The sequence below is a fragment of the Cibotium barometz genome, chromosome 48 (genome assembly GCF_041138505.1).
Source record: "Cibotium barometz isolate CiBa-2024 chromosome 48, ASM4113850v1, whole genome shotgun sequence".
Classification (NCBI taxonomy): Eukaryota; Viridiplantae; Streptophyta; class Polypodiopsida; order Cyatheales; family Cibotiaceae; genus Cibotium; species Cibotium barometz.
In genome coordinates, this window is record NC_141093.1 from 16,546,415 (window position 1) to 16,572,041 (window position 25,627).

General features: G+C 39.5%; 1 protein-coding gene across 1 annotated transcript; it reads left to right on the forward strand.

Annotated features, from left to right (window-relative positions):
• Nucleotides 1-13,970: 13,970 nt before the first annotated feature.
• LOC147610882 (ACT domain-containing protein ACR9-like) lies at nucleotides 13,971-17,921 on the forward strand. The gene is made up of 6 exons (XM_086785534.1): nucleotides 13,971-14,623; nucleotides 14,726-14,944; nucleotides 15,414-15,519; nucleotides 15,645-15,960; nucleotides 16,037-16,321; nucleotides 16,547-17,921. Exons 1-6 carry the CDS (start codon nucleotides 14,470-14,472, stop codon nucleotides 16,688-16,690), a joined length of 1,224 nt encoding a protein of 407 aa, XP_086641660.1. The 5' UTR covers nucleotides 13,971-14,469; the 3' UTR covers nucleotides 16,691-17,921.
• The last annotated feature ends 7,706 nt before the right edge of the window (nucleotides 17,922-25,627 follow it).

Sequence of the window (25,627 nt, forward strand, 5' to 3'; positions counted from 1 at the left end):
CGAGAATCACATTGTATGAATTTGCATGTCCCATAAAGTTCATGATCGCAAATGTATGGCAGTAGTGGAAAGAGAAGACTTTTATCTTCAAGTTTTACAGAACTCCCATAGGTCACGAGCGACATGGTACCGTCAACAATTTTTACAATGGGGTTCATTCCCTTTAAGGCTAGTTTTCCCCATTTTCCCAACTTTTCTTTGTGATGATACTTACTCTGGCTCTACCATTAAGGTTCCAAGAGCTTGATAACCCTTGTGAAACCACTGGAAGTGTTGCATTTGTATCACCACTCTCATAATACTTCCCCGTCTGATTAACCAAAATTTGGATGAGTTAGGGTAGGTCGTCTCTTCCTCCATCCATGTCTACATCCTTCTCGAGAGGAAAAGGTATTCCTTCGTCGATTGGAGGATTGGCCTGTATTTTGCCTTCCATCCAATCTTTTAAATCAGTCCACAGTCGGGAATTTCCTCTCGACCAAGTTTCTAGCCATGTTCCTATTGGCATCTTGATCTTTGAAGAGAGAAATGTGGATAGCTCGGCCACATCCCTCGGTGCTTGGTTTCGACCAACATCATTACTATATGATTCCAAAATAGGATTTGCTGATTCATAAAGAGGATATTCTCCTCCTTCATCAAACATCCTTGAGAATAGGTTGTTCCTTCCTTCTTCTTCCGAGTTATGGTTTCACCCTCACACTGCATTCTCGGCACAATAAACTATTTGGGTTCCCTTGTGATATTTTGCCCAAGTTACACTGTTTCAATTATCCAACTCACTTGCAACCATTCCTCAAACCTATTTTGACCTTCTCGAAATAGGCCTTGTGCATTTGGGTATTCACCTACTCCCCTTGGTGTTTGAGGTTCTACAACTGATTCAGTTTCCTTCCATGTTTGTTAGCCCATTAATAGGGTTAACAAGAGCTATTGCCATTATATTACATTAAGGAGTCAAGGTATATATACCAAAAGCTCATACATTCAAGATATGAAGCATTCCTCAAACCTATTTTGACCTTCTCGAAATAGGCCTTGTGCATTTGGGTATTCACCTACTCCCCTTGGTGGTGTTTGAGGTTCTACAACTGATTCAGTTTCCTTCCATGTTTGTTAGCCCATTAATAGGGTTAACAAGAGCTATTGCCATTATCTTACATTAAGGAGTCAAGGTAGATATACCAAAAGCTCATACATTCAAGATATGAAGTAATGGTGTCCAAATCTACAACTTGGACGGGCACCTGTAATGGTCCGATGGAATACTTATGGTGATTTTCGCTTCAAGAGCGTGTGGTAGTAAGCTAGCATAAAGTCCCAAGTGATATACTTCATGGATATATTATGAGAGTAGTCATTATAATAGAATTAGGTCTCTTATGAGCCTAAAGTGCCCGATCCGCCATAGTTTATGAACACTTATGGCCATGTATATAAGTGAAAATCTCTCATAATACAAAGGACTCTCCCATTGTGCAATAGAGTCTTGCTCTTGCTAATATCTCTCTCATCCATGCTAGTGAGTGTGTGTGAGTGAAGTGAGTGAGAGGAGGGACGAGTACACGTAGTACAGTGCGGCAATGTGGCAATGCTCGCGAGAGGCGTGGTGGAATTGCTTCTCAAGGAGTTGTGGAGCTTAGAGACCTCAAGGGTTATGAGCTTGGCCAATGGAAAGATCCTCATGATAGTTGCGGTTCACTAAGTAATCTTCTTGTTAGCTGTGTTTCGAAGGGGGTTTGGGTGAGCCATAACATTTTTGGCGCCGCTGCCGGCGGGGAGCCATCCTTGGCTTTTTTCATTGTTTACTCTCTAATCTACACAAACCCATTGCCTATTATCTTGATTAGTGGTTTACCATGAAAAAAGATGTGGTTTTGATGGAGATTTGTGTGTGATTTTGTGAGAAATAACTCTCTTTTTTGTTTTTTGAAAGAATGATTTTTTTTGGCTTAAATGTGTTGTTTTGTTAGTTTTAATCTAGTTTTAGTGTTTGTTAAGTGTACATTTTAGCTCTCTTTAGAGTTAAACATAGAGCTGAATCATTAATTTTTGCTTGGTGTGTTTTTTGTTTGATATGTATGGATTAGAGTGTTAGCAAATATTAGGGGTGGTTTAATCATTTGGAAAATTTCACAAAAACTCTTAAAATTGACTAATATTCCTTAATTGACTGGTTTTTGTCATTAAGGGGTGATTAATCCAGTTCAAGAGACAAGAAACTAGAAAATGTATTTTTTGCTGTCAAAATTGATCATGTAAGAGGTCGAAATTAGTGTTTTTGAATGTTTTGAGAGCATCTAGATGCATCAGAACATCTAATTGCTAATTGCATCAATTTCTTCATCAATTGGAGGAATTTCACTCTCTTTTGCTTAATTTTGCATAAAGAGAAGATACTAAAATTAAGAGTTTAATCAATCTATAATTATGGACTAATTTACACATTAGTTGATGTATATAGCTTAGCAATTTTATGCCCTATCCAATGATGTGCTCAATGGTGTGAATTAATTAGTGATTAGTGGTTAATTAGAATCCTTAATTAGTACAAAAGGAGAAAAAAGATTAGTGAAAGAGTTAATCTTTAATTAATTACTAATCATATTTTTACACAACTCATTAGTGACTAATGAGCATTGAATGTAAAGATGCCAATGAGTTGTCAATTTGTTTATTTTGGAGGCATATGGGGGTGTCATAAAAGTGTTGACTTTTTTATTCCCACTTACCTTTTTGGGAAAATGCCCATATCTCTGCAATTTAAAATTCAAAAAATATTCCATCCACACAAAAAAACTCAAATTTCTCTCTAGACTCAAAAAAAAATCCGTGAAACACCCATTTCATATTTTCGTGACACTTGTTTCACGTCCGTGAAACCATCTAATTCATGTTGTGAAACAGGCCCACACAAAAAAAAAAATCCATGAAATACCCATTTCACGTTTTCGTGAAACACCCTTTTCACATTCGTGAAACCCTCTGGTTTATGTCGTGAAACAAGCTCACATGAAAAAAAAATTCGTGAAACACCCATTTCATGTTTTCGTGAAACACCTGTTTCACGTCCATGAAACCCTCTGGTTCACATTGTGAAACAGGCCCGCACAAAAAGAAAAATCATGAAATACCCATTTCACGTTTTCGTGAAACACCTGTTTCACATCTGTGAAACTCTCTGGTTCACATTGTGAAACACGCCTACGCAAAAAAAAATAAAAAAATCTATGAAATACCCATTTCATGTTTTCGTGAAACACATGTTTCACGTCCATGAAACTTCTAGTTCACGTCGTGAAACAGGCCTGCGTGAAAAAAAAATATAAAAAATCCGTGAAATACTGATTTCACGTTTTCGTAAAACACCTGTTTCACGTCCGTGAAACCCTCTTGTTCATGTGAAGCAGGTCCGTGTTAAAAAAATTAATTAAATTTAATTAAGTTCGTGAGATCAATTAATTAAATATAATTAAGTCCGTGAGATCAATTTCACAGCGTGAAAGGTACCTCCACTTTCACGGGCATGAAAAAGGTTTGTGGGCCAAAAAAAAGAGTATAGAAACCAGCCCTGTGGAGGCTCATATATCCTAAACCGTGAGGCTGATAAATGCATTCTAGTGCTCATCGGAAAGTCTGCATCATCGAGCTCTTCAAAATTGGTTTGAGCGTCCGAGGGCAGAGTCCATCGTTTTGGCCTCAACATTCGACCCGAAAATTAAGGTGAAAAATGGGCCTTAATGCACTAAAAATAGCCCAAAAAAGCTTACATACCATATTCAGGCTACTTTTTGAGTGTCCAAAACGATAAAATCAGGAAAAAATTAGAAAGACAAAGTTGTAGTACTCTAAAAATACTTCAACTCTCTCATACAACGTTTTTCCAAATTCCTTTTGGAACACATTAAAAAACGGGTTGCGAGACATGAAAAATCTTTTCGAAAAAAAAATCATCATGAGAGTGATGGAAAATAGGTTTTGAGACCTCCTCTTCCACATGGGATGCTCCTGGCATGTATTTTTTCTAGAAAAGTTCATCCTAGGCATTCACATGCGCTTTTGAGACCTCGACTTTCATCTAGGACACCAGTGGCACACACTTTTTTCGAGAAAGTATCTCTAAGAGGTCATTTGCGTGCGCTTAGCACCTAAGCAAATTAAGGTAAACGAACCCTGGTTTGCCCCAGAGAGAGGTGCGCTAGGCCTCAGGCTGTAACGGACTGTAAGAAAACCTAAAAAGCGAAAAAAAATGTGTGCTTGCTCATTAAGGATTTGGACTCACAATGTGAACCATGGGAGAAACTAAACGATGCTTAATTGAAGAGAGGTTTCCTGATGGTCATAAAGAATAATAGCTTACACAACTTGATCATTGTATCCAAACTAGAAACATTCGATCAATGTTGTAAAGAATCAATACATTTAAATGACAACATGATGGAGGATGATCATGATATGAGATGTTCCTCATCTAAACCCACTAAAGCAACGACAAAAGAAAAATTGATCTCGGAATTGTCATTTCCTAAATTCTACACAGTCTTGCTTAAAAGCTTTGAACCAGAATCTCAAAGTGATGGGCAAAATGTCTTGTATTCATTGCCATCACTACGTCCATCCCAATCCCCAGTGTGCAACACTTCAGTGTTTCTATTGTTATGGACCGCACAAAGTGGTAGACTACATAGTTTGGAATACTTCTATGCCCACAGTCACTGACACTTTGCAACCCATATGTAAACGATGTGGCATTGATCACATATTCCAAGATTTCCCAAGGCGAGTTTCTTCAATGCAACCTGTATCACATAATACAATTTTAACATCTTGAGTGTGCAAAACGGATAATTGTCCATGGTACCCATAAATGTGCTTACAAGCTTGCAAGCCAAGGCACGAGAAACATAAAAAAAGAATGCAAAGGAACACACTTTGAAATGGTTAGTGGAGCATGTTTTAAAACAAAAACCAAAAGATGCAAGACCTTCTAAACCCAAGAAAAACAAGGGCCAACAAACTACAGAAACCAAGGTTGAAATAAAGGACACGGGAAAGGAACCTGTGAAGAAACTAACCCCAAAAGAGAGAAAGCTGCACATGATACGAATGCATCCACCTCAAAGGCTAACCCTCAACCCACAAAGCCCACATGTGTGACACATGATACAAAAGCACGAAACAAAGTTCATTCTCGTCACATGGGCAAACATAATGAAACCCTGACAATCCAAAGAAAGTCAGGAGATGACACAAGTTCTAGTACGTCACTTAGTGAGGATGAAACAAGTTTGGACTCGTCACTCATTGCACCTCACAGTCCAATTAGGAAACTAGAACCCGCCCAACCACCCCAAATTGAAAATCATAATCACATGACATATGTGGAACGTAAAAAGCAAGCTCAAGAGAGCATGCTTAGCATTGTTGATTATCATACAGGATCACCGGTTGTTATTGAACCTCATAATGTCAAACCTAAAAAAGCAACCAAAATGCCAAAAATTGGAGAAGTATCGCTTCCCCCTTTCAAGAGAAAGACATACTCTCCACCAAAATGAACCCATCAAGCCTAGAAGAGTCATTAGAGAAAGATTGTACGAATAATACAGTTGATGAAACCGAAATGGAAATTGAAACTGAATCGGATATGAGAACATCCATGGTTCCAGTTGATGATTCTATTATGGTATGGTTAGATTTCCCTATGGACAATGATGTTAAGCACAAGCGCACATTGATTTAGCCCTCGAGCTAGTCATAACATCATGGACAATCGATACTTGGGTGTTATTAGGACAACCTAAAATCATCCTTAAAGATAATGGTCTTGCAAGAGGTGCCAATGGAGAAACCATTGATGTTCCAGAATGCTAATCAAACATGTGGAATTTAGATTCCATGTTACCCCATATACCATGGAATATGATGTCATCCTAGGTGGAACTTAGGTACATGACTCGTGGTATTCAATTGGCGAATCCATGTAAACAGTCACCTTGAACACTCCTGCACAGACATTGTGAAATTGCTATTATAGGAGGAAGAGACCTTGGAGGAATTAGAACTTCCAACATATCTTACTCAGAATATCCCAAGAGTTATGGTTGGATTGGAACTTTCCAATAAAATCACCACAATCCAAGCACAACTTTATCCACAACGAGAGCATAATCTCATGACCCTCAAGTTATGGGATTTGTTAGGACAACCAACACTTACAGCTCATTTTAAAAGAATTCCATTCACACAAGACTTGAACATGCCATGCTTGGGGTACTTTGAACAAACAATATATATAGAATCTAACCCACTTATGTGTAAGTTTTTTATGATTGAGCATGTGTTGGAAGTAGATTTGATCCTAGGTAATAAATGGACTATTGCTGCCCAAGCACCACTATGCTTTGCTATAGCGATAGGGTCATCATGATGGTCAACGACACAAAGTTGACAATACCATAATGTATGGAAGAGGATCTAACCCTAATGGATTTCTATGATGCTGAATGCAAAAGGCTACAAGCCCCTTCCTCTCAGAAGCCCCTCTACACAAAGACCTACCATCTACGTCAATGACCAACTCAGATAAAGCATCTAGCCCTTCAACTCCATCCTCACCACAACGAAGTTTAATGCTAGAACCTCATCATCAAAAGCCACTCCGCAAGAGACCCAAGGCTCATCATTAACAATGCCCATGAATCTCAAAACCATAACCTCAATGCCACCCAATGTGAAGGAAGGCCCCAAACCTTCCGCTTTAACAAAAAAGAAAACCCCAACACAACAACCAAGATCACGATATCTTAATGGTATCAAAATGTGGATGGAAAAGTATCTACTTGTAGCTCAAGGCTACTAGAAAGGCGCCAATCCAATTTGGGTGCCTTAACAATCAAAGCCTCTTTCTCAACACAAAACTCAACGGGCTAAGGAAGAATAAAAGTACTCCACAACATCGTCCACAAAATCCTATGAGAGTTCCTCAAAGAACTCCAATAACTCAACAAGTGTGGGTACCAAAAAGATTACTGTAAGCTCAAGGATACTACCAAGGTAATACCAAAGCTTGAATTTCCAAGCACATCAAGAAGTTCCCCAAGCCTGATCAAAGAAAGAAGCCTCAAAGGCATCAACCATTAACTCCTAATGTTCATCAAAGATGGGTGCTTGTGCACGTGCTTCAGGAACAAGGGTTTTATAATGGTAATCCTATTATATGGTTGCCAAGTTCCAACAAAGTGAAGAAAGCCTCACCCCATCGACTTTAATTCTAAGAACTTTACCTAAAGTTTGACAAGAATGGAGGCCCAAGCAACACCAAGCAAGCCACTCAACCCATCTCGTGCATTCAACACATACACCAACCTCGCCAAAAGAGTGGATTGCATGCTCAAAAGCCTCATCATCAAAAGCCACTCCGTAAGAGACCCAAGGCTCATCATTAACAATGCCCATGAATCTCAAAACCGTAACCTCAATGCCACCCAATGTGAAGGAAGGCCCCAAACCTTCCGCTTTAACAAAAAAGAAAACCCCAACACAACAACCAAGATCACGATATCTTAATGGTATCAAAATGTGGGTGGAAAAGTAGCTACTTGTAGCTCAAGGCTACTAGAAAGGCGCCAATCCAATTTGGGTGCCTTAACAATCAAAGCCTCTTTCTCAACACAAAACTCAACGGCCAAGGAAGAATAAAAGTACTCCACAACATCGTCCACAAAATCCTATGAGAGTTCCTCAAAGAACTCCAATAACTCAACAAGTGTGGGTACCAAAAAGATTACTGTAAGCTCAAGGATACTACCAAGGTAATACCAAAGCTTGAATTTCTAAGCACATCAAGAAGTTCCCCAAGCTTGATCAAAGAAAGAAGCCTCAAAGGCATCAACCATTAACTCCTAATGTTCATCAAAGATGGGTGCCTGTGCACGTGCTTCAGGAACAAGGGTTTTATAATGGTAATCCCATTATATGGTTGCCAAGTTCCAACAAAGTGAAGAAAGCCTCACCATCGACTTCAATTCTAAGAACTTTACCTAAATTTTGACAAGAATGGAGGCCCAAGCAACACCGAGCAAGCCACTCAACCCATCTCGTGCATTCAACACATACACAAGAGCTTGCGTGTTGAGTCAACACCACTGGCAAAACCAACCAAAAGTTGTACCTACTACCTTGACAACACTTGAGCCAAAAATTTTAGAATCAATCCCCATGTTTGCAATGGAAACTTATGAGCACATCAAGGACAAACTCACAATGCTCTTTTCACCCCTCTAGATGAGAAGCATGAGTGCAGAAGCTACGCGGCAGACATAGGAACCTATTCTCTCAAAAAGGAGAGTAGCCCACAAGAAGCTATTGCTTGCAAGGTTGTAACAAAAATAAGATTTAAAAAAATAGAGAGAGAGAGAGAGAGAGAGAGAGAGAGAGAGAGAAAAGACATAAACACAAGGGAGTCTCACAAATGGCGTACCTAAAAATGGTAGATTATCACAAGAACCTCCCAACGATCTTCAATAGCCAATATATTTTTATTAAGCTTATAACTTTCTATTCTTTTAGCTAAATTAATGTAGCAACTTCTCCATAAGTACATATCCATACTCATGCACTAGAGACCATCAATAACCTTCCAGGTACATCTCTGGATGGGGGGGCCATGGTGGGCGACAGCCTGGTCAATGGTGTAACCCATCACTTGGAATTTTCTTTCAAATTGCAAACCTCTCCAAATAAAAGTTTAAGTCTTCACAACACATTAATCTCTAATCCTTAGTAAAGATATCTATATTAGCCCTACAAGTCACCGTAATTCTTTCATGCCTCACCAGCGAGTGGCTACTTCAACAAGTAACATCTCAATAAGAGTCTCTTTGGCTCAGTTCATGTACTTCATGTATATCTACTTCATCGAACACTTAAATATACATAAAAGCATAAAAAGCACATGGGAAGAAGCATGTAGGAACATGTCCTACTCAGCAACATTTGACAAGAACACAAAAAGGGACATCATCAATGGCCAATTTCTTCAAATGATGAATGCCACTTCAATGAATCAGATAAGGAATTGAGAATCAAAATCTCATTTTAATGATTTTGTATACGTTTCTCCTGATCTTTCCTTATCTTCTCCCCCATTATTAACATCTCTTAGATTCCCCACTAACACCAATAACATGTAACTTTGCTTATGATTTCCAAAAACAAAGTGAGCAAAAAATATACCCCTAAAAAAATTTGCTCATAAAAATACAAAAATGCAATCACTCCGCAAAAACCAACACCACCCCCACTCCGTTAGGAATTCCCACCAATCTCTAACCTTTTCATTTATTAGCTAGCATTTCTTATTTCTTCCAGAGGAACAAGGACCATTGAACGTCACTCAACAGTAAAAGTCATCAACAAAGCTTGTGAATTCTCCCCACAAAAAGGTCTTCAACGTGATCACGAGGGACACGACCGACATCAGAAAGGGGGAATGTTAATCCATTCCTAGGATTAATAAGAGCTTCTGCCATTATCTTACATCAAGAGTCAATGTAGATACACCAAAAGGTCATATATTCAAGATATGAAACAATGGTGTCCAAATTTACAACTTGGACGGGCTCCCGTAATGGTTCGGGAGAATACTTTTGGCGATTTTCGCTTCAAGAGCGTGTGGTAGTAAGTTAGGATGAAGTCCCAAGTGTTGTACTTCATGGATATATTATGAGAGTAGTCACTATAATAGCATTAGGCCTCTTATGAGCCTAAAGTGCCCGGCCGGCTAGAGTTTAAGTGAGTGTGAATACTTATGGCCATGTATATGAGTGAAAATCTCTCATAATACAAAGGACTCTCCCATTGTGCAATAGAGTCTTGCTCTTGCTAATCCCCTTGCTAATCTCTCTCTCATCCATGCTAGCGAGTGTGTGTGAGTGAAGTGAGATGAGAGGAGGGATGAGTACATGAAGTGAGATGAGAGGAGGGATGAGTACATGTAGTGTAATGCGGTGTTGTGACAATGCTTGCGGGTGACGAGAGGCGCGGTGGAATTGCTTCTCAAGGAGTTGTGGAGCTTGGAGACCTCAAGAGTTATGAGCTCGACCAATGGGAAGATGCTCATCATAGTTGCGGTTTACCAAGTAATCTTCGTGTTGGATGTGTTTCAAAGGGGGTTTGGGTGAGCCATAACAATGTCGCTTCTTCTTTGTTCTTGTCAGCACATTTTCTTGGCTTGACTCGGTGCATGCAGTTTCAATTGTTCCCTGAATTACCACTGCCGAGTCTCCTCATCCTACCTTCTTTGTTCTTCTTCTCCTTCCCGCCATTTAAGGTTTAGCTAACGGTTCTCCCTTGACTTGTGAGGTCTTTAATGCTTGCACACAAGTTATAACATTGATTGGCATTGCTGCCACTCTTTTTTATTATTATAAAGATTTTAGAGAAATGCAACAAAAGAGTGCTCCTTGCACAATCATGGTTGTGATTATGGATTTCTCACCATGCAAGTGTTGATGCAAATGCTTGTTTTGTTGCTTTCCTAACTCTCAAACAATGCAAATAACAACTTCAAATGCTAGAATAATGCCAAATAGCCTTTCTTTATCCTATTTTTCCTCTTCCTTCATAACCTTATCCACATCTTACTCTCTTCTCTACCAATTACACAGCTTCAAAAAGACATATTAAGGGAAAAGAGACTTGTAAGAAGATGGCAGGGAGTGCACATAGAGTAGAAGAAGATCGGTGGGGCTGCGGCACTAATAATGTTACATGCTACAAAATCCTTCTCCTATTGCAATGGAGAATGCTTACCTTAACTTGTCATGGGGGAACTTGCCGATGTCCAAGCTCGTATCTTGATAGACTTCAAGCTTTGGTAGTGGTAGCTAGCACCACTCTTTTGCCTTCTCCTTAAGCTGCCGCCATGAGGTTGCCTTTCTCCATATATAAGGACACTCACTCCTTTATACTCTCACATAGGGTACTCTAAAAGTACACATGTAAATGTCCCTAAGCCCAAGTGCCTAGTCCCCATTCCCCATGTGCATGTGTGCCCAAACCTACTTCATTACACATTTGGCCGAGAGAGAGAGAGAGAGAGAGAGAGAGAGAGAGAGAGAGAGAGAGAGAGAGAGAGAGAGAACAAGTTCTTTCTTTCGAATCTATAAATTTTTCTATTTTTTTCTTTTGAAGAAGGATACTTGCATTCAAAGAAAATCTTCAAAAAGGTATGCATATGTACTCTTTACATTTTGTTAATTTAAGATCTCAATGGCTACACATATGGAAATTCCATCTCCTTTTATCTCAAAAAAGTAGCTATAGATAATGTCAAGTTTGTGGCATTCTCAACTTTTGGAGTCTTTAAAAATTTACTTTAAAAAATCCATTACTTCCTTAACTAAATTCATGGATTTCCTAAAGGCGGCATAAATACTAGCCATGGTTCAAAATAACAACTTTAGTGACTTTAAATGAAGGCCTTAATATTTGGACTTGGCATGTGCCCTTTAGAAAGTGACACATGTTTCCTAGTCATGTAGGTTCTTGATGCAATGATGTAACCATAATGCGGATGGTAGTTAAACATAAATTACGAGCTTTTTAAAAAAAGGAGCTACTTGTAAGGTCCTTGATGTGGATGTAACACTTGCAGTGGAGATGGGGATCAAGTTGCTTCCCCAAACTAGAATGAGGTTTGGGTGTATGAGAAATGAAAGGTCAAGTGTGTTTTTGATGATTCTCTTACTTTGTTAAATAGTATTAAAATATCTTCTTCTTTTTTTAGTATTAAAATATCTCTTAATCTAGAATCTTACAAGTGTATACATACCCTACCATCAAATAGTTTACAATCAGTCCATGAGATCACACATAGTTATGTAATGTTAAACATACACCTCAAAGTTGTAACTTCACAAAAAAGGATCCACATAAATTTTTGTAAAGTGTACTCAAAGACCCCACTAATGCTTGTAAATGTGGTAATGATTTAAATTAAGATATTCCTCTCATGATCACTTTTATAGGATACATATTGAAAACATTTTTCAAGCCTTTGTGGACTAGTATGCAAACCCATGACAAGTAAAATCACATTACAAAATTGCATGAAGAGATGACAAAAAAACATTACAAGCCTAAAAGCACCCAACAAAAGGTTTGATGTTTGTACTACATTCAAATGACCTCTTTACAAATAAATCATGGGAGATCCAAAAAGAATATTGCAAAGAGGAACCGAATCCAAATTAATTATGATTAAAGTTGTGTGTGTGTGTGTGTGTGTGTGTGTGTGAGAGAGAGAGAGAGAGAGAGAGAGAGAGAGAGGAGAGAGAGAGAGAGAGAGAGAGAGAGCTCCCTATACGAGGATCTTTTCGACCACATACAACGAATTGAACACAACACGATGTTCCCACGTTGGAAACCACACATAACCACATGCAACTCTCTCTCTCTCTCTTCTCTCTCTCTCTCTCTCTCCCCCCCCCCCCTAAATGTTTTATATTCATTCTATCATATGGATTAAGAGCTCATTTATTTTTAAATTCCACAACTCTAGGTGGGCCTTTCTAGGATGTCTTCCACTTGTATTACACGTTCAAATACACATTTATATACCTTTTTCCCATTACATTTTTACATGTGCCCCCCCCACACACACACTCAATTATCTTACATTTAAAAAAAAACCTTTGAGATCTTTGAGATCTTCCTTAAAATATGGTAGTTCCTATACTGTAAAGGTGAAACATTACCCTACAAATTACATCCTTAACACATTGTGAAGGTAAAACATTGCCCTATGATCCTACAAATTACATCTTGAACACACTTTTAACATATGGTTCTTCCTTCATTTGCAACACCACTTGACTTTTCTTTGCTTCCTTATTTAGTATTACCTCCATTACTTGTATTTAGAAAAGGTTACCTTTCGATAATAATATGCATGCATTAATATTAATATTTGTTTCATCATTTCTAAGTTTAAAAATGTCTCAACCAAAAGAGGCTATATCCATCATAACATGGAAGGGCTTCATGGCATGAATGGAAATGGCATAAATAGAGTATCCAAGAGGAGGAATTAAAAACACCAAAAAGTTTAACTTTCAAAAAGAAAACATAAAGAGATATGCAAATGCTTTATTTACTCAACTTACCTCTTCCATTGCATTGTCCCACAAGTTCCCATTTTTTATTAGAGGTAATGAATACTTTTTCGAGCTAATGGGGCATGGAAGAAAGGTCTATATCAATAAAATGGTGATAGAGACTCTTTATCTACAAAGTTCACAAACTGTTTAACCTAACTAGGTAGAATCACATGCACTAACAAGCTCATACTTTGGTGCTTGTATTTGGAGTTGAGAGACCCAATTTTTACAATGAGTTGAGAGACCCAATTTTTACAATGCTAGTGATAGATGCATCGAGCTAAGAGACCCAACAAGTTTGGATTTTTTGCAATGCTAGTGACAACCATGTTCTTTGGGATAAGGCTCTAAGGAGATAGAAATCATCGTTAGCCTTAAGGGTAAAGACATGAACAAGAGATGCCTCAAGTGTGTGCCAACGAGGATGTTGTGAGCAAGGCCGAACAGCTAGAGCTGTCCAACCCCCCTCTCTCTGCTTGCTCATGCACACACACATAGGCATACATGCACACACATGCATGTGCACACGCGCATGCACACACACATAGGCATACATGCACACACATGCATGTGCACATGCGCACAAGACAAGTGCAAGAATAAGGGAGGAGGAGGATACGCATGCACACATGCACCCGCACAAGAGCGAGAATAAGGGAGAGGAACAAATAAGGATAAGAGCGGTTGGTTTGACTTAACTGACGTTGGGTTTGGCTTAGAGAGAGATTAGCTTAAAAACGAAAGTTTAATGTAAAACAAGGTTAAGAGGCTTACACCAATATATGTTGGGTCCTCCTTGAGAAGCCAGATTGTCATCGTCCTCATTCTGTGACCCGTTTGGTTGCACTTTCCTTGTTTATGTTGTCTGGTAGATGGCTATGGCGTTTCTATTTGTACCCTCTTCCTTCCAATGTCCGCCTGTTTTTTTCTTTAGCAGCAAGCTTCAGAACACAACATTGTCCCCTCTCTTGATCCTGCTCTGGCTTCTGCTAGCCTCTCTGTGGACTTTTCCTGCGTAATGCAAATCGCCCACTTGGAAAAAGCAGAAAAATCTATTGTGCGGATTTGTCTGCGTTTTGGGCACAAAAGCTTTTTATTGGAATTATCCTGCACAGCCCAGACCTTTCACTCAGGAAAAAACAAAGAAGGAGAGGGATTTCTCCTGTGTTTTGATGATTTTTCTGATTATTTGGCGTAGTGTTGCTGCATAACCCGTAATTTTAACACGAAGAAAGCAAATTAGGGGAGAAAACTCGCTGCATTGCGAGAACTTTTCTGTGTTTTGGGCGGAAAAACTTGTGGAGATATGGGGCTTCCAAGCGATGAGATTGTTGTGATTCGGCTCGGGCAGAAGAAAGGGGATCCCAGCGTCATCACCATCAATTGTCCGGATAAGCTTGGCCTGGGTTGTGATCTTACCAGACTTCTCTTCGAGTTTGGTCTCGCTGTAGTCCGAGGAGGTGAGTGGTTTTCTGATTTTTTCTTTTTTTCTTTCTGCTTTCGGCTTCCTTAATGGTTTCATTTCTACAGAGTACACTTCTGATTTGCTCTTGATTTTGCAGACATGTCTACAGATGGGAAATGGTGCTTTGTTCTGTTTTGGGTCATTCCAAGAGATGGATCCTCCAAAAATATCAGATGGGCTGCTTTAAAGAAGCTTCTCATTTCCACATGCCCATCCACAAGGCCTCATATGCTGCTGCCACATCTATCACAGTCCAAGCCTAAAGAAACATATGTCTTGCAGACCTCTTCGTTGGACCGCCCCGGCTTACTCAATGGTAAGATAATACTCAACTACATGCCATTTGCTCATATATTGCACTATATATATATATATATATATATATATATATATATATATATATATATATATATATATATATATATATATATATATATATATATGTACCTAGATGCTTGCCACATGATCCATATAAATCAGTCTCAGGTCTGGCATGTGCATTTAAGGGCTTTACAGATTAGCTCCCCACCATCCTGCGGTAGGGGGTGGATAATGGCTGTCAGATGTGCATGCACAGGGATCTCTCTTGTCCCTTGGGCTCATACATTGTTGTCTGGGATCAAAGTCTGGTAGTGTTAGATAACAACTTCATCTCTCAGAAAATGTATGCTCGGGAGATATTGAAGGCATTTGTCGAGTGCAAGGCAGTTGGCACCCCTGTGGAGGGTTTTTACATACACTGCAGCTTTTTTGTGAACCTTGTTTGTAATTTGCCTTTTGTGCAGATGTGGCCCGAACACTATGGGAGCTCGAGCTTACGATTCACAAAATGAAGGTTATGATCACTCCGGATAGCAATGCTGTTAATCTGTTCTTTCTCACTGATACCAGGTTTGCCTCTTCTTCATGTTTTCAAATGTTTCTGTATGATTTTTGACTCCATTTCTTTCAAACCCTTTTTAAGTGTTGAGCTTGCGAGATGAGTTTTGGATTGAATCAGGTAGCTTAATTTGCAGGGAAATGCTCCAAGAGAAAAGAAGACAGGATGACCTATGTTTCAGACTGAAAGCGACCCTTGGGGAGGCAGCCAGTAGCTGTGAGATCAGGCTGGCTGGCCCCGAATGGGGTGGTCTTGACTGCACGCCCTTTTCAAGCCTCCCACCTGCCATGACTGAGGACCTTTCCAGCAAGGAGGCATCAGGAGTTGGCAAAGTTTCTGTCAGTTTAGACAACTCACTTAGTCCTGGGCACACCTTATTGCAAATCTTGTGCAAGGATCGCAAGGGACTGCTATATGACTGCATGCGAACATTAAAGGATTTCCAAATGCAGGTAATTAGCAACCATTACATGTGTTTTTCTGCTTTGGAGATATTGTATGCTCTCTTATACACGAACCTTTGTACAGGTTGCATATGGCCGTCTAGCTACCAATGACAAAGGGGACGGAGAGATCGACCTCTTCATCTTGCAGGGAGACGGCAAGAAAATAATTGATCCCCAAAAGCAAAAGAGTCTTTGTGTCCGCTTAGAGGTGGAGATTGTGCAACCTGTCCGGGTAATGATTGTGAATAGAGGGCCAGACACTGAATTGTTGGTGGTCACTCCGATTGGAATGTGTGGCCAGGGTCGCCCTCGAGTGTTATACGACATTACATGTGTGCTCAAGATGCTTGGAATCTGCATATTCAAGGTAACCAAGATCCATGCCATCTGCCATACTTGCACCGACTGCCGTACGTTCCCTCTAGTTGAGTAGGCCACAATGCCATTCGCACCCTTTGTCTTGTGTTTCGAACCCACAGTGAAACATAGTCAAAGAACTCTATGCATGAGTTTAGATGCTTGAAGTGTGTTTTGGAGGTTAATTACATGGGCTTTCCAGGGTCTAAAATGTTTGTAATGGCTCATTATGCAGGCGGATATTGGGCGGCACTTGATTGGAGACCGACAGTGGGAGATTTATAGGTTTTTATTCATGGACAAGCCTGAATTGGATCTTTCAAGCAGCTGCACTCAGACTCGTATTGCTCAGCAAGTCAGAAGCATACTGATGGGATGATTGACCTTGAAGGGCAATGCTATCCATACATTGATTTTGACTTTCTGAACTCCTGGGCATATCATCCATGGTGTTGATGGATGAGTGCCGGTTGGTGGTACTAAACAGTCACTAGTATGGGCAACTGCAGATGTGGATGTGCACATCAGGCATGGACTTCTTTTCCTGTTGTGGGTGCTATCTAGTCAGCTCTATATATGTGTGTAGACTTTGAAGTTCAATGGCCTTGCAATTGCTGGATGGTTTTGTGTGGCTTCTTGAAAGTTTTAAGGCTCCATTTCGTCACCTGATGCATGCCGTTCAGTCTGCAGCATGACATGGCCAATGCTGCATGCATACTCGAGCGTCAGCAGGCCACAGGTTCTTTACATGTTTCTGGAAACATCCATTGCGGGATGAGCATACACCTTATTTTATCTTGTGTATGTTCGTAGAGCTTGCATTGAGCTTTTGATAGGAGGCATGGCCACATACAGAGACCTTCAGTAACTTACAGACATGATTTTACCGTATTCTCATCATCAAACTTGGCTTCCTGGCGTATTGGAATGCAGTTGGAAATGTGCAGAGTGCGGCTGTCGATTATCAAGGGCATAGCCAAACACAAAAACACTAAGCCGTTGTGTATAGAGGAAGGGCAGAGAGCCAGTTTCAGCAAGGGAGACTGCATGACATTGCCTTATTGACAAAGCCATTTCATCTACAAATCCATCTTTCGGGACCAGCAGTATTTACCACACCAAAATCAAAAAGTACTACAAATGATGTGATATTTGCACAGCAGTAAAATAGACCCCTATTTCTTGGTGCATGTCCATATAGTTTCTACTCAAGCGAAACAAGAGATGGTGCTTGCATGCCATGCCTTCTACCAAGGGAAGGTGACAAGGAGAGAGCTTTGCTTAGCCGGGAAGAAGCAGCATGTTTCTATTTGAGTGGACAGAGGGGTGGGGTGAGTGTGGTAAGCATGGTTTCTTGTTTCCTGATACTGGTTGTGAGGGGTTTCCAATAAATGTCATGAAAGGGTTTCCCAGGAATCATGAAATTTTGTGTAATGGGACAGAAAGTCCAGGGTAGCAGTGTACACATTAATGCTAAGTTGTGTTTTGAGCTGGCTGACTTTGTCTGTGAAACATCTGAAATCACGGGGCTCCGCAGTGGGCTCATCAGTTGTGAGATGATTTATATCTAAGAGCTATCTCCTGCCTCTCTGGAAGAGTTATGTTATTTACTTGGCCAACGTTTCATGTACACTTGCTCTTAGGTGATGACTGGGAAGCTTGCTATACTTCACATGCCAGCAGCACAAACTCTATCTGGAGCCCCTGTTTGTTGAATATGCCATCAACTAAGGATTATTGAGCTTGCTGAGCTCCTCATTGTACCAAATACATGAAAAATCCCTCCGTGTTTGCACTGCATTTACAATGATTGTGGGTTTGAATCCCACCTTTGTTCTCTTCCTATCATGGAATGGAGTCTTTCCTTTCCCGGCTCTTTGCTTATGGTCTGTGATTCTTGCTGAGGCCAAAATGCATGGTGATCTCTCTTAGCAGTTTATGCATTGGGCTCCTAACGGAGAGATACTGGGTTCAAATGCCATTTCTTGCACTTAAATGATCTCTCCCTCTCTGTCTCTCTCTTTCTCCTAGTGGTCTATGCAGTGGGCTCTCAATAGAGTGGGTTAAAATCCCATTCCTTGCACTTTGGAGGTGCCACATGGATATGTGTTCCACCATATGTATCATGGATCATGCAGTCCCCTTGCAAAGTATGATCTGTGGAGGGGTGTGTGTGTGTGTGTGTGTGAGAGAGAGAGAGAGAGAGAGAGAAGAAGTCATGGTTGGGGGGTGGGCTCTTGCTACATTAAGATCTTAGATGGAGGTGGGACAATAGCTGGGTGGTTAAGGCAGCACCCCTTCTCTTTTAAGGACACAGTTCCGCACTTCTCCCAAGACATGGGGCTGATTTTGGCCCTGCCCTCCCCTCATAGGGAGCACCTTGCTCTTCTGAGGGCACAGTTATGCCACCGGTTCAATTCTGGCCCCAACCTCCTGTTAGTGGAGTGGTAAGGAAGGAATTTCAGAGTCCTTAGGTGATGGGTTCAAATCTCCTTCATACCAGCAGTGTGGTAGAGCAATTGGTGAAGCGTGTGTGTGTTTAGGGTAAGGTCTCGTGGTCGAGTCTTACTTCCAGCTCGCATCCGTAAGGACATGGCTTGGTACAAATAAAAATCTTGCATTACAAAAAAATCTCCTTCTGTGCAAGTGATGGCAAGGAAGGAGTTTGAGAGTCCTAAGGTGATGGGTTCAAATCTCCTCTTGTGCAAGCGATGACTTTTAGTGTGTGTGAGTAGTGTACGTAAAAAAAAAGAAAAAAGAAAAAAGGACAGCACCCTTTTCCTTGAGAGGACAAGGGACTGGCCTTCTCCTCCCAAGATGCGGATTCGATTCTGGCCCTGCCTTAAGAAGGGGTGAAAGAGCAGTGTGTTGTTTCTGAGGGTAAAAAAAGCCAAGGCATCTTCATGAAGTGAAATGCTAAACAACAGTTGTAAAGATATTTGCCAATATTTTAAATCCTTTATAAAATATTTGAGCCGAGGAGAAGCCACGTGGCGACCATGCAGCTGGCAAGATGTTGACACAGTATCGTTATTGCCGCCAACATGTCCTTTTTTTTTGGGGTTTTTTTTAATAATTTTTTTGTTTTTTTTGAATAAGTCCTTAAATACATAAATGGGCGCCACGTGACCTCAAGAGTCATGACCCGTCTTTGGCGCCATTTTGTAACGTTAGCTTTTGTTTTTCATATTTGGGAAAAAAAAAAGGACCCCAAACACCCCTCCTAGAATCAAATGGCTATCATGCATGCCCCATGAGTCATGTAGCATGCATGCCCCATGACTTCATGACCCTCCACTCCCTAGCTACTAGTCATAAAAGTCATGACTCATCCCCTACTTACCTTAATATCTGTACACACCACCTACCCCACCTTGTGATGACAGGAGCTCGAGAAAAGATTGGTTTGCTTTAACCTAGAGTTTGAAAGATCCTTATAAAAAAAAATTTCCTCGTGCCATCGTTGTTGTCGTCATCGGAAAAGGAAAATGAATTCTTTTCTAGTTTTTTAAATATTAATAACATTAATGTAAAGTTCCCTTAAAATAGTTTCCTTATTGCATGCTCACCTTCACCACCTTTCCCATACTTTGGGATCCCTTCCACCCACCTTTTGCCCTAGCATTCTTGTCTCTCTCAAGCATGTCTATGTCCAACCTACCTTGCAAGTGAGGCCTTGCTCTTTCAATAAACAATTACAAATTACAGTGTCACCCTCAACCATGACACCTCGATCAATTTCTCCTTGCAAGTATACAACATTTATGATGCTTTATAGAGAGCCCTTTTCATCAAAAGTTATATGCATTTTTTGGACTCCAATTAACCCCTTTTTCAGCCAATAAAAAAATGTAGAAACTTGAAGGTGCCTTTTTCTCCCAAGCATAAAAATTGACAGTGCTTTAAAAAAAAACTAAAGAACAACCCTTGACCACTTTTCATCTCTTCAAAAAATATACTAGGCAACTTGAAATTGTACACACAAAAAAGCCTTTGATTAAAGGCTAAGCAAAATGTCAAGTACTTTCTCTTGATTGTAGTGGAAAATGCACTATAAAATGTTGGCATTCCACCCTTTATTTAACAATGAATTATTTTATTGTAAACTCCATATTTTGGGCATCTTATGTGGTGACACATAAACTAGTCGACATTGACAACAACGCTAACAATGATGTATACATCCATAAAGCTTGTGTTCCCTTAGTCTTTGCACATCATTATTGAAATTTGAATTATTTATGATATTAAGATTTTCTATATAGTGAACATGGTATACAAATATTAAAATGTTTATTCTATTTTTTTAAAAAAAGAGAGGATTTGAAATTTGAAGATTTGTAAGGCTTTACATGAACCTTGCTAAAGAAGATACACACTCAAGTCCATTCACATATTTACCTTGAGACATGTGTGATAGGATAAAACATTTAGAAAAAAATTAACTTGAACCTTGATTGAGAAGATAACATTCACATCTTTACCTTGATATATATAAAGCATTTAGAAAAAAATTAACTTCAAGATGACAAAGACTACCGATGTTGAAACATATATAACATACTTCAAATATTTGAAAGATATAGTTTTAATGTTCCAAAGTCCACCTTTATTGATTGGTTTTCTCAATAATATTTCGATAAGGAAGTGTGTGGTCAAAAGAACATACATTACATACTTTGTAATTAAAAGAATGTAATTACGTTCCTAACTCAACCTTCACCATGTGAAAAAGATAGTTTGATTGCTTTTTTCGTTTTTCTTTCGATTGTAATGGGAACATGCTTTTGGGCTCTACTTCTGAGAAACTTGACCTCATGGAAATTATTATTTTTTTGACTTCAAAATCTAAAGACAATAAAAGGCAATTTATTGAATGTTTTAAACTTGCTCGTAGATATCTTGAAGGGCCTTTACTTGAGTTACAGCCACTTAAACAATATTTTGGTAGTTACAATTAGTTTGAGGGTTTGGGGGGCAATCTCTTGGCTATGACAATGTAAGGATTACCAATCATGTAACTTTCTTTATAAGAGTGTAATCATGTCATAGCCACTCAATCCCTTGACTAGATGAACATGTAAGGATTACCAATTTTGTAAGAGCACAATCATGTTAAAGAACCATAATATTCTCATAATCTAGAGAAAACCTACCATGAAAACACAAGATAAATTAACTACGCATATTTACAATCAAGTGCAATCATCTTCAAAAATGTCATTTTGAACTAGTGTGAGAAAAAATAATTAGGGTTTAATGTATTAAAACGTAAAAAAAAGCCTTAAAATTATACGTTTGAAGCTTTGAAGATTGCTCAATTTAAAACCGTTTTAATTTTAAAAACTTTCAAATTTCGTATGATTGGTAATAATTACCTTAACTTGTTGTTGCAGGTCGAGGTTTTCATCACTTGAGTTTGTACACTCATGTGAACTTTTATGCAGAGTTCATTAAGGAGGGGAACAAGAAGGGTGGGGTTTTTTTTTGGGGCGGGGTGGGGGGGGGGGCATCAGGGGTGGTGTGGGGGTGATGTGCTAGTTTTAAAATTTAAAGTCATTTGAGATTGATGGTTGAAGAATGTATTTAGTCAAGTTCAACTCATAGCTTCAACTTGAAATATATGAGTGGCCCAGACCTGCCTCCTTCGGGTTGATTGCCCTTCTCTCTCTCTCTCTCTCTCTCTCTCTCTCTCTCTCTCTCTCTCTCTCTCTCTCTCTCTCCAGCTCTTTTTTGTATTTTCCCCTTTAAAACAAAACAAAAAACATTTTATAAAAACTAATTCTACTCTCTCTCTCTCTCTCTCTCTCTCTCTCTCTCACTTTCTCTCTCCGCTCTCTTTTTCTCTTTCTTACTCCTCCTCACTTTTTGCCCCTTAAGAAAAGGCTATTTTTTATCTTTCCCATTTAAAATAAAAGAAAATACCTTTTAAAATTATATATATATATATATATATATATATATATATATATCTCCCTGACCCTCCCTCTCTCTCTAACTCTCTCTCGCTCTCTCTAACCCTCTCTCACTCTCTCCCTATAACTCTCTCTCTCTCTCTCTCTCTCTCTCTCTCTCTCTCTCTTTAACTCTCAATCTTTGTTACTCTCTCTAATTGTCTCTTTCTCCCGAACTGGCTAGTGCTCTCTAACTCTTTTTCTCTTTCTTTCTCTCTCTAATTCTTTCACACACACACACACACACACACACACACACTCTCTCTCTCTCTCTCTCTCTCTCTCTCTCAATCTCTCTTACTCTCTCTAACTCTCGAACTAGCTAACTCTCTCTCTTACTCTCTCTAACTCTTTTTCTTTCTCTCCAACTATCTAACTCTCTCTCTAAAACACACACACACAGTGTCTCTCTAACACTTTTTATTCCTCTCCAACTATCCAACTCTCTCTCTCTCTCTCTCTCTCTAACACTCACTCTCTCTTTCTAACTCTCTCTCTCACACACTCTCTCACTCTTTAAGTACGATTCTCTAACTCTCTAACGCTCTCTACCTCTCACTCACTCTCTCTCTACCTCAGTAACTCACTCTTTCTTCTCTACCTATGTCTCTCTCTTTTTAACTCTCTCAATCTCTCTTACTCTCTCTAATTCTCTCGAACTAGCTAACTCTCTCTCTCTCTCTCTCTCTCTCTCTAACATTCATCGTCTCTCTCTCTCTAACTCTCTCTTTCTAACTCTCTTGAATTGACCAACTCTCTCTTTCTAACTCTCTCTAACTCTCTCTCTCGTTCTAACTCTCTCTAACTCTCTTGAATTGACCAACTCTCTCTTTCTTACTCTCTTTAACTCTCTCGAATTGGCCAACTCTCTCTAACACACTCTCTCCTCTCTCTAATGCACACCTTACCTCTCTCTCTAACATACTTTCTCTCTAACTCTCTTTAAGTCTTTCTCTCCTTAACTATCTCAATCTCTCATATTCTCTCTAACTCTCTCTCTCTCTTTAACTCTCTCTCTCTCTCTCTCTCTCTCTATCTTAAAATCTCTTTCTCTCTCTCCAACACTCTCTCTTTATCTTAAACTCTCCCTCCCTCACTCTCTCGCTAACTCACTCTCTTTACCTTTCTCTAACTCACTCTCTAACTCTCTCTTCCTAACTCTCTAACTCTCTCTCTACCTCACTCTCATTCACTCACTCTCTATAACTCTCTCTACCTCACTCTCTCTAACTCTCTCATTCACTCACTCTCTCTCACTCTCATTCACTCACTTCCTAACACTCACTCACTCTCTATACCTTTCTCTAACTCTCTCTCTCTCTCTCTCTCTCTCTCTCTCTCTCTCTAAACACTCACATTCTCTCTCTAACTCTCTAGCTCACTCTCTTTATCTCTCTCTAACTTTCTCTAATTCTCTCTTTCTTACTCTCTCTAACTCTCTCAAATTGGCCAACTCTCTCTCTCTCTCTCTCTCCTTTCTAACCCTCCCTCTCCAACTCTCTAACACTCTTACTAACCCTCTAACCCTCTAGCCCTCCCTCTCTCTCTCTCTAACCCTAAAATAAGAGAGAGATCTACATGTATATATATATATAGTATAGTATAAAAGAGGAGAAGAAAGGGAGAGCTACCACGTGGGGTAGCTTAACTCACTCTCTAACTCTCTTTCTAACTCTGTGTAACTCTCTCTCTCTCTCTCTCTCTCTCTCTCTCTCTCTCTCTCTCTCTTTTGGGAATTAAAGGGTTAGACTGAGAGAGAGAGAGAGAGTATCTCGCTCTCTTTAACTCTCTCTCTCTCTCTCTCTCTCTCTCTCACATTTTCTAAGAGTATCTCGCTCTCTTTAACTCTCTCTCTCTCTCTCTCTCTCTCTCTCTCTCCACATTGTCTAACCCTCTCTCCCTCTCTCTCTCTCTCTCTCTCTCTCTCTCTCTCTCTCTCTCTCTCTCTCTCTCTCTCTCTCTCTCTCTCTCGTTGTCTAACCCTCTAAGTATCTGTATATCTCTCTATCTCTCTCTCTCTCTCTCTCTCTCTCTCTCTCTCTCTCTCTCTCTCTCTCTCTCTCTCTCTCTCTCTCATTGTCTAACCTCTAAGTATCTCACTCTCACTCACTCTCTCTAACCCTCTAAGTACTCTCTCTCTCTCTCTCTCTCTCTCTCTCTCTCTCTCTCTCTCATTGTCTATATTCAAGCTCGTATCTCTGTAGGCTCTAAGCTGTGCTAGTGGTAGCACCACTCTCTTGCCTGCTCAAGCTAATATCCACCAAATGTATTAATATTTATAATGGCATCACCCATGATATTAACATAATTTAGCTGACGCGCAAAGATAATCCCAAGCATCCCTAAATTATCTAAGAGGGTAGAATAATATTTTTAAGAGGGGTTAAAATATATTCCCATAACATTCCCTCTTGCTTGAGTTTGCAATTGCCTTCAATTGCCGTTTGTTGAAAAGAACGGAGGATCTCAGGGAAAGCATGCAAATATTTCTCAGGCACCCATCTTGCATCTTCATGATGGATGATTTAGGAAAGTCACTAAATATTTGCTATATTGATATCTTGTTCAAGTTGATGTAATCTGATCCTTTGAAAGGTTTGAATAAGCTAACATGAAATGAATTATGAATCTACCACAATGAGAAGGTAATTTAAGTTTATATGCAACATCATTAATTTTGTGAATCACCTTAAAAGGTCCATGAAATCTTGGGACAAGCTTAACAGCTGGGAATTTTTTAACACTCTTAAGTCGACACTTTTCAATTCTCAAAAGTACATAATCTCCAAGCTCAAAAGATATGGCTTTACGTTTACGGTTTGCTTTCTTAACATATTTTTCATGCGCATAAGCAATACAATGTTTTACATCATTCAAAATGCTACTAAAATCAATAGTGAATTGATCAGTAGTTTTGATTTTGTGGGAAAGTCTAGTTGCTGGAATAGGCAGCAAAGGTTTTCCATACACAATTTCGAAAGGTGCTTGATCAGTAGAGCTGAATGAGGAGTATTATTGTAAGCAAACTGGAGTGATGAATGTACTTATCCCATGAATTAGGTTGTTGGACAACATAGGCTCTGAGTAGATCCAAGATAGTACTATTAGTAACCTCAGTTCGTCCATTCGTTTTCGGAGGGAAAGGTGTGGAAAAATCTACTTTAGTGCCTAAGTTGGAAAAAAAGAGTGATCCAAAAGTTACTACAAAATCTTGAGTCTCTGTAAAAAATAATGACTTTTTTGGCAATTCGTGATATACAAAGATTTGTTTGATAAACAGATTCGCGGCTTGCTGAGAAGTCAAAGTTTTCTTACAAGGTCAGAAATATGCTTGCTTGCTTGCTCAAGCAGTCAACTATCAT